The 12771-nt window shown below is 46.1% G+C and overlaps 1 protein-coding gene across 1 annotated transcript in view; it reads left to right on the top strand.

Moving 5' to 3' along the window:
• Positions 1 to 7064, top strand: part of ACBD6 (acyl-CoA binding domain containing 6) — a 130376-nt gene extending 123312 nt beyond the window's left edge. The window contains exon 8 of the mRNA XM_045838780.1: positions 6781 to 7064. Coding sequence (XP_045694736.1) covers positions 6781 to 6935 — 155 coding nt within the window. The 3' untranslated portion in view covers positions 6936 to 7064. The remainder of the gene's footprint in view (positions 1 to 6780) is intronic.
• The last annotated feature ends 5707 nt before the right edge of the window (positions 7065 to 12771 follow it).

The following is a 12771-nucleotide window of genomic DNA, read 5'->3' as shown; positions in this document are numbered from 1 at the left end:
AAGGAAAAAACAACCCACTATCAAGCAGTAGATCGGTAACTGATAGAGCAGGCACATAGTGACTCAGCAGGGATGTGGGAGACTCGGGCGGTGCTGTCCATCCACTTGACTGACTTGATACCCAGAGGCCGTTTATCCTAACAAACAGAATAAACAGTATTTCAGGTGCACGTGGAATGCTTTGTAAAGGTAGATCATATTCTAGATGCTAAAACAAACTTCAACAGATGTAAAAAAAATCATGCAAAGTTTGCTCTGTGACCACCTCAGAATTAAATTAGAAATTAATAACAGGCACCTATCTAGAAAAATCCGCAATTGTAAAAAACTTTTAGACAGACTTCTAAATAATTCATAGGTCAAAGAAGACGTTTCCAGGGAAGTGAGGAAGTATTTTGAACTAAGTGAGAATGAGAACGCCATCAGGATGCGTGGGGGTGCAGCTAGAAGCAGGGCTTGGGGGAGCTAAATGTTCTACTGGGAAAGGGGAACTGTCTCAAATCGATGACCTGAGATTCTACCTTTAAAAGATTTTGAAAAAGAAGAGCAAAGTAAGCCCAGGATAAGCATAAGAATAAAATAATAAAGACCAAAGCAGAAATTATTGAAATAGAAAACCAAAAAGTCAATGCAACAATCTATGAAACCATTGAAAACCTTTGAAAAGGTCAGTAAAACTGAAAGACCCCTAGCCAGGCCAATTAAAAGAAGAGAGAGAAAGATTCTACTGATATTATGAACAGTTTCATGCAGATAAACTAGATAAGAGAAACACAAACTATTTCTTTCAAAAAGAAATAGATAACCTGGATAGCCTTATATTTATTAAAGAGACTAAACTGTGGCTAAAAGCTTTCCCACAACAAAATCTCTAGGACGTAATTGCTGCCTTGGTGAGTTCTACTAAATGTCTGAGGAAGAAATAATACCAAGCCTGCCCATAGACTCTTCCAGAAAATGAAAGAGGAGGCAGCGCCTCCCAGCTCGGTTTGTGAGGCCGACATCACCCTGACCCCAAAACCGGGAGGACACCCGAGGTCAGGAGGAAGCCACAGGCCAATATCTCCCATGAATACAGATGTAAAAACCTCTAACGGAGTGTTAGCAAATTGAGCCCAGCAATGTACAAAACGGGTACAAAATCAGAATCAGATGTGTTTATCCCAAGAATGCAAGGTTGGCTCAGCAACTGAAAGTCATTGTATTTCGTCATATCCACAGATCAAAACCCCAAACAAAACAGGCAGTCATTTCCACATGTGTAGAAAAAGCAGATGAAAAATTCAGCCTCCCTAAATGACTGAAACACACACGCGCGCACACACACACACACAGCAAAACAGGAATAGAAGGGAACTTCCTCAACCTGAGGAAGTTGGTAGCTTAGCATTACCCTCAACGGTGAAGGGCCTAATGCGGTCCTGACTGGTCCACTTTGGTCTAACCTTGTATGGAAGTTCTAGCCAGTGTAGTGTGCAAAGGAAAGAAAGAAACAGATGTAGATTTAAAGGGAAGAAATAAAACTTTCTTTCTCACAGATATGACCACCTATGTGGAAAACCCCAAAGAATCTACATTTCAGAAAAAAACTATTAGAATTAATAAGTGAGATCAGCAGGTTTGCAGGATACAAACATCAATACATAAAAATCAACCATACTCCTATACACTCTTAATGAATAATTAGAAATTGACAGTTACAAAGTCAATATACAAATATCAACTGTTTTTTCTTTATGCTTATAGTGAACCAATTTGAAGTTCTTAAAAATATCATTGACAGCAGCCTGAAAAAAACATGAAATTCCTAGGGATAAATCAAAATAAGTGCACAGTTTGTATGCTGAAAATTCCCAAATGTTGCTGAGAGAAATTAGGGGAAATCTAAGTAAATGGAGAGAGATACTGTTGTTTGTGGATCAAAAGACTCAATATTCTTAAACTATTCATTCTCCCCAAAGTGAGCTACATACCCAATGCGGTCCTAAAAAAATTTCCAGGAGGACTTTCTGTAAAAATTTATAAGCTAATCTAAAAGTGATACGGAAAACGAAGTACCCAGAGTAGCCACACCAACTTTGAAAAAGAAGAACGCTGGAGGGCCCACCCTTTGGTCAGGGCTTACTGTAAAGTTACAGAAATCCAGACACTGTGATGGAAGAATAGGTGTTCCATCGATGAAACACGGTAGATAACCTGGAAGGACCAAGCATTAGGACAAAAGATGCCCGAGTGCTCTTACCACTGAGGACGGTAGTAGGCGTTGTCGGAGCCCTGTGCCAGGAACTGGGAGCGGAGACCAATACCTGTTTTTCTATTTCCTGCTCCCTTATTATCAACATTCCCCACCAGAGCGGTACATTGGTTACAGTCGATAAACCTGTGCTGACCTAATCACATTGTAATACAGTATAACCACCCACAGTTTACATCCTGGTTCACTCCTGTGCATTCTGTGGACACACATAAAGTGGCGTGCATCCATCATTACAGTATCATACAACTTCAAACAGACACAGGCCTGTTCAGGTAGTATTTTCATACGAGTTTCAGCAAGTTGTCTTTGAAGGAACTGGTCCATCTCGTCTAGGCTATCACACTGCGGGCACAGAGTTCTTTGTAGTTTCCTCTATTATCCTGTCGTGTCCACGAGATCTGTAGCGATGTCCCGCTTTCGTTTCTGATGCACTGCATCGTCCCCCCGCCCCCTGTTCCACCTTCTGTGATTTCAGTGACCCATAGTCAAGGCAAGAAGAATTTATATATGTGCTGGTGGGAATACGAACTTGGAAGTGTGGTAGTTTCTTCTAAAAGTTAACTAGTCCTGGCCAGTGTGGCTTAGTTGCTTGGCCATCATTCCTCAGAGTGAAGGTCGTGTGTTCGATTCCTGGTCAGGGCACATGCCTGGGTCACAGGTTCGATCCTCCATCAGGGCACATATGAGAGGCACCCAGTCGATGTTTCTCTGTCACACTGATGGTGCTCACCCTCTCTTTCTCCCTCCCTTCCCCTCTCTCTAAAAAATAGATAAGTAGTCTTTTTTTTTAAGTTAATTATTCACTTGCTACGTGACTCAACAGTCCCACTTCTAGATATTTACCCAAAAGATGTGAAAACAAAAACGATCCACACAAAGATGTGTCCAAGTGTTCATCAGATCTTTATTCGTAACGGTCAGAAACTGGAAGCAACCCCAACGCCTGCATGCATCCGTATAATAGAACACTGCTCAGCAATAGAAAGGAAGGAACTTGCAGCAACGTGGGTGAATCTCAGAAGCGTTATGCTAAGTGAGAAGCAAGACACAAAAGACTCTGCCATAGGATTTCCATCTCCGGAGAAAGCAAAACCATAAGGACAGAAGTCAGATCAGATCAGTGGTTTGCAGGGGGCTGTGGCTGGGGGTGGAGGATCGACTGCAGAGAGAAGATAGGAGGGAACTTTGGGGGGTGATGGACATGCCCTATATTTCTATTGCAATCATGGTCACATGAATAGATACAACTGTCAGAATTCAGCGTTTTTTTAAGAGTGAACATTAACTCAATAAACCAGGAAAACAGGAGCAGGGGACAGGGAATCTCACACTATATGTTAATTGGCACACTCCAAAGTAGATGAATGTAAATTGTAGTAAAAAAAAAATACAAGCGGAAATTTAATAACTGGCATTAACAATTTTTGCCTCTGAAGTTTTCTATTTCCCAGCCACATAAATGTGTCTGTCAGTAAAGACACCGTTAGGAATTCTAAGTAATCCAGATGTTATTTTCAAGCATCTCTCCCTGGCATGGTAAGGGAGAGACCACCTTAGGTCATGTAATATAAATATATTTAACAGTATCCAGGAAAAGTGCTAAGAATCCTGAGACCAGGACAGATGCCTTCGAAAGTCACGTAGGACAAAAACAGGGATGGCAGTGTGTACGGCCTGGCTTATCTGTGTTGATCACGTCCCAACCCAAGACTGTTCCCCCTGCGTGCTTTTCTGTTTCTGTTCCCTCCAGAAACTCCCGTTCTTCCTTCTTCTGGTTCCTCATTCTGGAGGTAACGTCACCAGCACCTGTGTGGTCCCCCCGACTGGAGATGTCGGTGTCACCCTTGGTTCTCGTAGCTCTTTCCCCGTTGTTCTTTGGGTCGATGTGTGCAATGTTTTTTAAATATCAAGGGTATTAGCGCTTGTCTGTCTTATGTATGTGAATGTTTCCCAGAGTGTGGTTTGCCTTTGTGTAGAGTATTTTTGTGTGTGTGGTATGGCTGTTTTACACTTCTATGTGTTCAAATTTATCCATTTTAGGTTTCTGTGTGTTCAGATTTACCAGTAATTGTCTTTATAGCATCTGGGTTTCATATCGAGTGTGGAAATACTCGAACCGTTTTATTCAGTAAAGGTTATGAACACAGGCCTTAGGCCTATGAGCTTTTCAAAAACCTGTAAGTATATTTGAAATAAAATATTTTTTGTCCCAGAAAACAAAAGGAAAATTTAAAAATATAAATAATTAAAAGTTTAAGTGTCTAGCAATGGAACATTGTATCAGCTTCGTTAATTATTAAACTTAGTGTTCACAAACGTTTTTTTAAAGTGTGTTGCTATGTCCCACTCCTTGAATTTCGGCCCCTTCTTTCTATTCCTGCTGACACTGGCTCGTTACAAGCCCCCTGAAGAACGACCACAAGCTCCTGGTCGGCCTCCTGCCACAGATTTCTGGGCTCCGCGGGTCACTCTTCGCAGAGTGACCCTCCTAACACGGAAGCCAGGCCCCTCAGCACAGCTTTCGGGGCGCCTGCACAGCGGGGTTACCACCCAGCCTCCCTGCTTCGGACCCTCCGTCGTTCCTGGGGGCCTGCAGCCAGTTCTCGGGTTCCCTGTGCCCCCGGCCCTGGCGGTGGTGCTCGCTCCCTCCGCAGTGCCTTTCCGCCTCCCTCCCTTCACCTGGAGTTCCATTTGGTCCTTCAAAGCCAGCCTCCATACTCCTACTGACGCTGTTTGTCCCGGTTCCTCCCCCCCACCCCCGCGCCTTCGCGTGGTGTGCGTGTGTGTGTTTGCCACAACACTTACTCATTCTTTTGTGGTAGAGTTGCCGAGTTACACATTACTCTCCCAGCTGTTTTATAATAAATTCCCCTGAGCAGAAAGCTTACTGTATCCTTGATAGGACTGATATAGTGTATATTCAATAAAATACTCATTGATTCAAGCTCCTTATCCGTCTTCCCTTTTATCTAACCTTTTGTTGTTGCTGTTGTGTAATGTATCATACCACAAAAGAGTGATAAATGTGTATGAAGAGTTTAAAATGTAGCTTTAAAAAAGGTGCCCACCACCTAGCTACAGACAGAACCTCACCCATAACTGTGTCTGTCCAACCACACAGCCCTCCCCACGCTCCCAGCCCCCCAAATTTTATATTAACGATTTCCCTGATTGTTTCACCACACATTTGTGTCTCTGAACAGTGGTGTTTAGTTTTGTCTTTTAAAATTTTGTTTAAATGCAATTACACTGTGATATTCTGTTGGGGTTTTTTCCTTCACCATCATGTTCTGAATGGAAACCCATGTTCATCAGTTTTCGGTGCTGTGTGGGATTTCACTGTGTGAGTAGGCAGTGTCTGGGGTTCGCGTGTTATTCTGGACGGGCGCTGGGGTGCTGCACACTTGCCGTCTGCTGGGAGCAGTGCCGCTGCAAGCGGTGTGCATTCTCGCTGGCGCGTCCATGGAGCCCAGCCCCTGCAGACGACCCCGCGGAGCACGCAGCCGGGTGCCGAGGTGCTGGGTCAGAGGTGTGCATTTGTCCAGGGTCAGTGCGTAACACCAAACCGTCCAGAGTGCCCACGCCACCATACGCCCAGCTCCACAGCTCGAGGGGAGTGTCCCCTGCCCCATCCCCCTCAAGGCTTGGCATTGTCTAAGCTTTAATTTCACTGACCTACTGGCTGTGAAGTGGCGTATTCTGGTTTTCCTTTTCATTTCCCTGGTTACTAATGTGGTTGCTCACGTTTCATGCTTATTGCCATTTCTGTTTCATCGCGTGGGAAATGCCGACTTTGCCTTTAGCCCACGTGTCTCAGCACCAGCTGATTAACGAGGCTCCGTTTCCCCACGGACCCGTGATGCACAGGAGTGAAGGTGCTGTGTTCCAGCCCTTCAGTCCGTTCGTCCATCCTGGGGCAGTGCTGCAGCATCTCCATAGTCGGTCTTGGTATTATAGGTCCTGCCCCCTCCATGTGCCTTGTGTGATCGGCACCATTTAGCATGTGGAGGGGGAAGAAGACTGTGTGAGGGGGTGGTCTCATGGCTAGGCCAGCGTTTGTTGTTCCATGCACAGATTTTAAAGTTCAGTTAGTTACCCACTTACCTCCTCTTCAGAGACAAAACTTAATTTTTTCTCTGATGTCGACAAGATTTTTAGCCTTTTGGGATAGTCGCAAATCTATCATTATCCCAATCACAGTATAACAGATATTTAAACACTCTTTTTGTTCTTTCCCTTCGCCCCGTCCTTAAGAAGAGGATCCAGAAGCCTCACCGTTAAAACATGTGTTTCTTCGCTTGCTTACGTCTGGGCAGCCAGCAAACCAGTCCCGAGTCGCTGACACTCACAGGTCCGCTGTGCTGGCACAGTCCTGGTGACGAGGCCACATCGCCCTCCGGCCACGGCGAGGGTTCCCCCGGTTCTGGGTTCCTTACTGTTTGGCACTTGCCTTTCCTGCTGAAGTCTCGTTTCTCTTTGTCTCCCAGTAACCTTGTCTCCATGTCTGTCCATTTCCCCGTCAGCGGCTGCCTGCGAGTTTCTGGAGATCGTGGAGCTGCTGCTCCAGGCCGGCGCCGACCCCACTCTGCGGGACCAGGACGGCTGCCTGCCGGAAGAGGTGACAGCATGCAAAGCCGTGTCTCTGGTGTTACAGCAGCACACGGCTGGCCAGGCTTAGACACAAGGACTGGAAGCACCGCCTAACAGCACAGCACAAGGCAGCGGTGACGGAAGAAACCTGGGAAAGCAGCGCTGCTTCACCTCCCATCTCTGGTGTACGTCGGCTAATAAAAGCAGTTCTGAGGAACGGGGGTTTTGAAGTCTCTGCGGTTCATTCTGTTTGCATGCACTCCGGCGCGCACAGCTTTGGCGATGTACGTGTGCGCCCTGTGTGATGCGGCCCGGCTCGGCTGAGCGTGCTGTGGAATGTGTCGCTGCGCTCGAGGGCACGGGGAGGAGACACATCGTATTTCCCAACATTAAACATGGCTGCCCTTGTAAGGAACTTGGAGAAGCAAAACATGACTGACAGTTCTATACTGACAATGGGAGGAAGTTCCTTGGAATCCCGGTGTGGTGGGGATCGCGTGATCTGGTGGCATTTTGTACAGCGGGTCCTCATAGGGAACTAAGATGTCCAACCCCTTGGCAGACAGAATAGGGAAGAAGAGGGGTGTTAAGAAGGCAAAAGAAAGGGCAGAATTTTGTCACATTGGGGTATAGAAGTGACAGGAAGAACCAGATTTACTGAAAACCTCAAAACCTTGGGCATTTTAGAGTGATTTAGTGACCTCACTCTAGGATTGGAACACAGGGTCTGGGCAGGTCAGGATGCCGGAAACCCACCCTCACGTAGCGGGGAGGAGTTTCCCTAGAACCCTCTAATAGGCTGTGACGTCCCGTCCCGGGTGGCATGGCGGCAGTCTGTGCACGAGCTGGGCCTGAACTGCTGAGCCTCTTTGGGTCTAATGTGAAATAACCGTAATGCCCCTGTCCTTGGGTGTGACTCACGTTACTTCTGGATACCAGGAGAGCACCCGTTTTTTACTAAAAGCACGGACAAGTAGAGCACAGTCTTAGTGAATGGACAGACAGGTATGCCCACGTTGAAACTGGCTTGTAAATTTCCCCTTTAAACCTGAAGAACCCCATCTGGGGAATTTCTTGACATTTTTTACTATATAAGGAAAGGAGACAAGCTGTCATGTGGAAAAAAAAATGAAATAAGAAACAGGTGGAGATGCAAACATCGCCGCTTAAAAGTAATTTTTCTGAAGGGTCACTATTCAGGTAACAAGCAATAAGTTTGCTCAGTGGAGCCCTCAACCCAGGCAGGGGTTTCCCTCGCTCCAGTCACCCTGTCTGGGGACAAGCCCCTCACGGCGGCAGTGAGACGTGGCCGTGCTGCTTGCTGTGTGATGATGTTCTAACCGAACTTCCTATCTTCTGAGCTGTAGCTGCACCGTTCCCAAAGCTATGCATTTGCTAAGTGTCTGTGGACGTGACCCGCGTGTTAGTTCGGACTGAAGTGGGACCGTCCTCCTAGCAGATTTTCTCTTCACTCTCGGTGCTTTTCCCACAACCCGGCCACATCGCACACGACCTGCTGTTTAGCTGAGCACTCATGTTCCACACTGACTGAGTGTGTTTAAGAAGCATTACTCATTAGTTACAGTAAAAGTGCCTGAGACGTTGCATGCAGTTTTCAATGGATAGTGCGGCTGACCCTCAATCGCCAGGGGTTTGAACCACGCAGGTCCACTCACGCAGATTGTTTTTCAGTGAATACTATAAATGCATTTCTCCTCCTTACACTTTTCTTAATGACATGTTCTGTAGCTTATTTTATTGTAAGAATCCAGTACGAAATACACATAACACCCAAGTGACATGTTCACTGGCTGTTGATGCTGTTGGTAAGAGCCCCGGTCAACAGCAGACTGTTAGGAGTTAAGTTTTTAGGGGAGGCAACGGTTACCCCTTGGTTTCTGGTGACATAGAGGGTTGGTGCTCCCAACCCCTGCACTATTCTTCGCTATTCCAGGGTCAGCTGTCCTTTGTGTATTTCTAGGGCATTAGCAAATCAAAGAATGTTTATTCATTTCAGATTTACAGGGTAGTTATCTGGGCAAGGAACTATCAACAACTTTCTTCATCTCTCTTTTGTAATTTGATCTTGCTGCTTCCTAGACAAGTTGCTTCAGAACCTGCTTTGCCACATCTAAAACTATACAGATTGTTCTTAAGCAAAGACTGTACCTTGGTATTTATTAATTTTATTGTGAAGGTTTAAAATTTACACTCAAAGCTATCACTAAAAATAGTCCACATTTTCAACCGCATTTTAAAACAGGGTTTCAGACATCTCCCTCGTCACCAGCATCTGAATTCTCAGAGACTTTGCTGTCACATGACAATCTGTGGATTGTCTCCCTGAGCCTTGAGGGAGAAGGTTCATGCACAGACGTCAGAGAAAACTGGATCTTGGCTTGTCTTTATTCCCCTTAAATTACTAAATTATTATGTAGCGCTTCTCATGTCAGCCAGACCATGAGCCCCGTTGCCAGGAGCCGAGGCCGTGCCCACGCAGCAGAGAGCGCAGGCGTGCTGGGGCGGGGAGCCCGCTGCCTCCCGCACGCAGGGCACCGTGTGTCCGTACAGTCAGCTCAGCAGGACGAAACAGAGATGCGCTCGGATGCAGTGTGAGCTTCGTTCTGCTGTTGGAACGTTCCTTCTCTGGACGAACTAACAATGTTCGAGCCAATTCGTATTTTACAATACCATAGAAAACCTTCCTCTGAAGGTTCATTTCTGGTCATGATTCAACAAGAACTTCCATTGTTCAGCACTTTTTAAAACTGGAATTAGAATTCACTCACCTCTTTTTTTTTTTCAGTGTACATGAGTATTTTTAAAATCCAGTTGCCACTGTATTCTCAAACGGGAAACCTGTCGGGCTGGAGGACTCATAAAGTCAGCTCCACAGTGAATCACTGAGGATATTGGTCAGAGTTGCAAGCAGTCACTTTCCGCTCCTTTACCACCTGCATTTTCTGTACTGTTTACACACTGCCTCTCTGCTCTGACCTCATTCTCAGTTCCACATTTATTTTATTATCTTGTCCTCCAGCCACCTCTGAGGATGTGTGCTTACACAGGAAACCATGCCTAGACCCGTTTTCCTACGTCTTTAAAAAAGCGAGAAGGTAAATGTGTTGCTTTTCCGTGCCCTGAAGGTACTGTGATCAGAACGATACTAACGGCCCCGTCTGGGCTGAGTCTTCACCCATGACCGGCATGGCCTTTGCCCTCCACCAGCTGAGCTAAGAGGCTGCCTTCCCAGTAGTCTTTGGGCACACTAGTGAAAAATGGGGGGGACGAGAGAATCGTGTAAACGAACATCAAAGGGGAGGCAAAGAACCGTGTCTGGTCGGCTGTTCTGAACACTTGCTGGAGTCTAATCAGTGTCCCTAACTCCTGGGGATTCCTCTGGCCGAGAGACTGGGGCTCTTCCCCCAGAACACACTGTTGTGCGTGGAATTTTGAGGAGTTCACAAACCTCCTGGAGCTCATCTGTGGAGTCCACAGGGGTCTGTGGGTCCGATTTAGAATCTTTGCCTGGGTCCCTGTTAGAGAATTTCAACGAGATAATTACTGACCCCGTTTCCATGGTGTAAGTGCTCCTACCAGATGGTACGTGGGTGTTGCCGTGCCTGTTTGAATGAATGAGAGAGTGTGTTTTTTTTTTTAACAGTCGATTAGGATTCCAACACTACACATAGTTTTACCTCTGACTGCCACACTGGGAAATTTTTAAAGAGGACTGACCGAAGATCTGGCCCCTGACCTCTGATTCGGCTACAGCACAGAAATGAGCCCACCTGCACGTCCTGTCACTCACTAATGATGCCCGTTGGTATGTTTATCTTCTCTGACTTTCCAGAATGCTTTTACAGCATTATTTCATCTCCCCCTCCACGGTAGCCCTCTAAAGTAGCTACTGTACATGCTCTTAAGACCACTTAAAGGGGGAGGAGGCGTACACAGGTTAGTGCAGGTGTCCAGGGTCAGAGAGCAGCAGTGGGGCCTCGCCTGGGGCCGCGGGTGCTGCATGCCAGTCCTTTCTGTTCGGGCGCAAGGCTCGTGCGAGGCGGTCAAGCTCTTCTTGCACCGGAAGTCCGGAGAGCTCACTGGACGGCGCGCCTGCTCCGGGCCACCGTCTTCCCTTTTCACACCCGCGTGCAGCGTCAGAGCTGCTCCTGCTACATCAAGATACTGCATGAGACATCTTGAAGAGTCTCCTAGCAACTCGTAAATTGCTAATCAAAATCTAAATATTCTAAACCGACCGTACCCGTGTCTCTAATAAAGATGTAAGAAGTCAGCCAACTGGCCACGTATTGTTCTCTCTTATGCTTGTCAGGTAGAAGGGTAACAACCACAGTGTAATAGCTGGAAGTGTATCTATTATATCTCTTTTTAATGTTTCAGCATTTCCCAGCTAAAAGGTTGCTATAATCCAGTGAACCTTTCTATTAAATAGGTATTTCTCAGCTTCCTGCCAGGTTTAACTACTTGGCTATGGGTAATTATTCCGTGTGCAGTATGGTCTCCCTGAGGATTAATGAACACGGCGTGTGCCCACAGCAAAGCCAGGCTTGGGCTGCAGCAGGGTTGCTGCCCAGGCTGATACTGAGTTTAAATACTTGAATGAATTTCAAATCCCAGTTCCTATGGAGCTTGCAGTCAAATGCTGCAATAGAATGCATAATTCTCTATTTGATCAATTCTAAGGCACATATTTTTTTCATATCTTAAAGTATCCAAAATCAGTTCTTTTACAAACAAGGGTATGTCATAACTGAATTGATGGCATTTTTTTTCCTTAGCAATAGATGAGCATTTAATGTAGCTTACAGTCAGTATATCAGAACTTCAAGGACGGGACAGTAACTACACCTTACTTTTATACAGGACTTTAGATACCAGTTTTAAGATTTTATTTATTTATTTTTAGAGATAGGGGAAGAGAGGAAGAGGACTGGTTGCCTCTCACGTGCCCCCAACTGGGGACCTGGCCCGTAACCCAGGCATGCGTCCTGACTGGGAATCGAACCAGCGATCTCTTCGTTTGCAGGCCAGCCCTCAATCCACTGAGCCACACCAGCCAGGGCTATATACCAGCATCTTACTTGAACCTCAAAATAATTATAAAAGTACAAATAATTGGCATGTTCTCTATTTTACAAGTGAGGAAACTGGAACTTGGAACTGGTGTAGGCTTTTGTACAGATTGCACTTCAGTACGCTTGACCTCATTTTTTTTTCAGAGGCAAGGTGATGACCAAGCCTTGTCGTGCGAAGCCCAGAAGTTTTCCCGGCGCCTGTTTTCAGGGTGCCCTAGAGGACAAGCAACAGCAGCCACACTCCGAGGTGCCTTGTCAAGCCTCCTCGTGGATTTCAGGTGTGCACGTTGGATTTTCTCCTTGAAACATGACGAGGCTTCAGTGCAGGCTCTGTAATCGTGCAACGTGAAAAATTATGACAATCGTCACTGCAGCTTTACCTCGAGCATCTTTAATTATCTCAGTAACCAGTCACCGTTCCTTCGTCAGAGAGGTTTGGGGCCAAAGCATAGCGAGTATCAGACCGAAGGGAAAAAGCTTCCTCGTTATACTTCTCACCTGGTGTTTATTTTGCACCAGGTGTGAGCATTAATTGGCATCGCACCGAAGGACTGAGCAGGGAAAGCTCTTTAGCCTCGTCTTTACTCGCGTATCCCTGAAACATTGCTGTCATGCCCCTCCGCGGAAAGTGGGGCTTAATGGCTTGAACCTTGTGTAGGTCGCCACAGTTACTGGGCATTTGCAGCATTTCATTTCTTACTGTTTTTACTTTCATATATAAATCCTTACAAAATGTTCTCTCCTGTGCTTTATTGTATCACTCTGTCTTGGCATAGCTATAAAAGAAGTGTCATTGTTTTCCACTTGGCACCCTCTCTTCCTCGGGAG

This window comes from Phyllostomus hastatus, unplaced genomic scaffold (genome assembly GCF_019186645.2).
Source record: "Phyllostomus hastatus isolate PE091 unplaced genomic scaffold, TTU_PhHast_1.1 phas_contig_283, whole genome shotgun sequence".
Taxonomy (NCBI): domain Eukaryota; kingdom Metazoa; phylum Chordata; class Mammalia; order Chiroptera; family Phyllostomidae; genus Phyllostomus; species Phyllostomus hastatus.
This window is presented reverse-complemented; position numbering and strand designations above follow the sequence as displayed.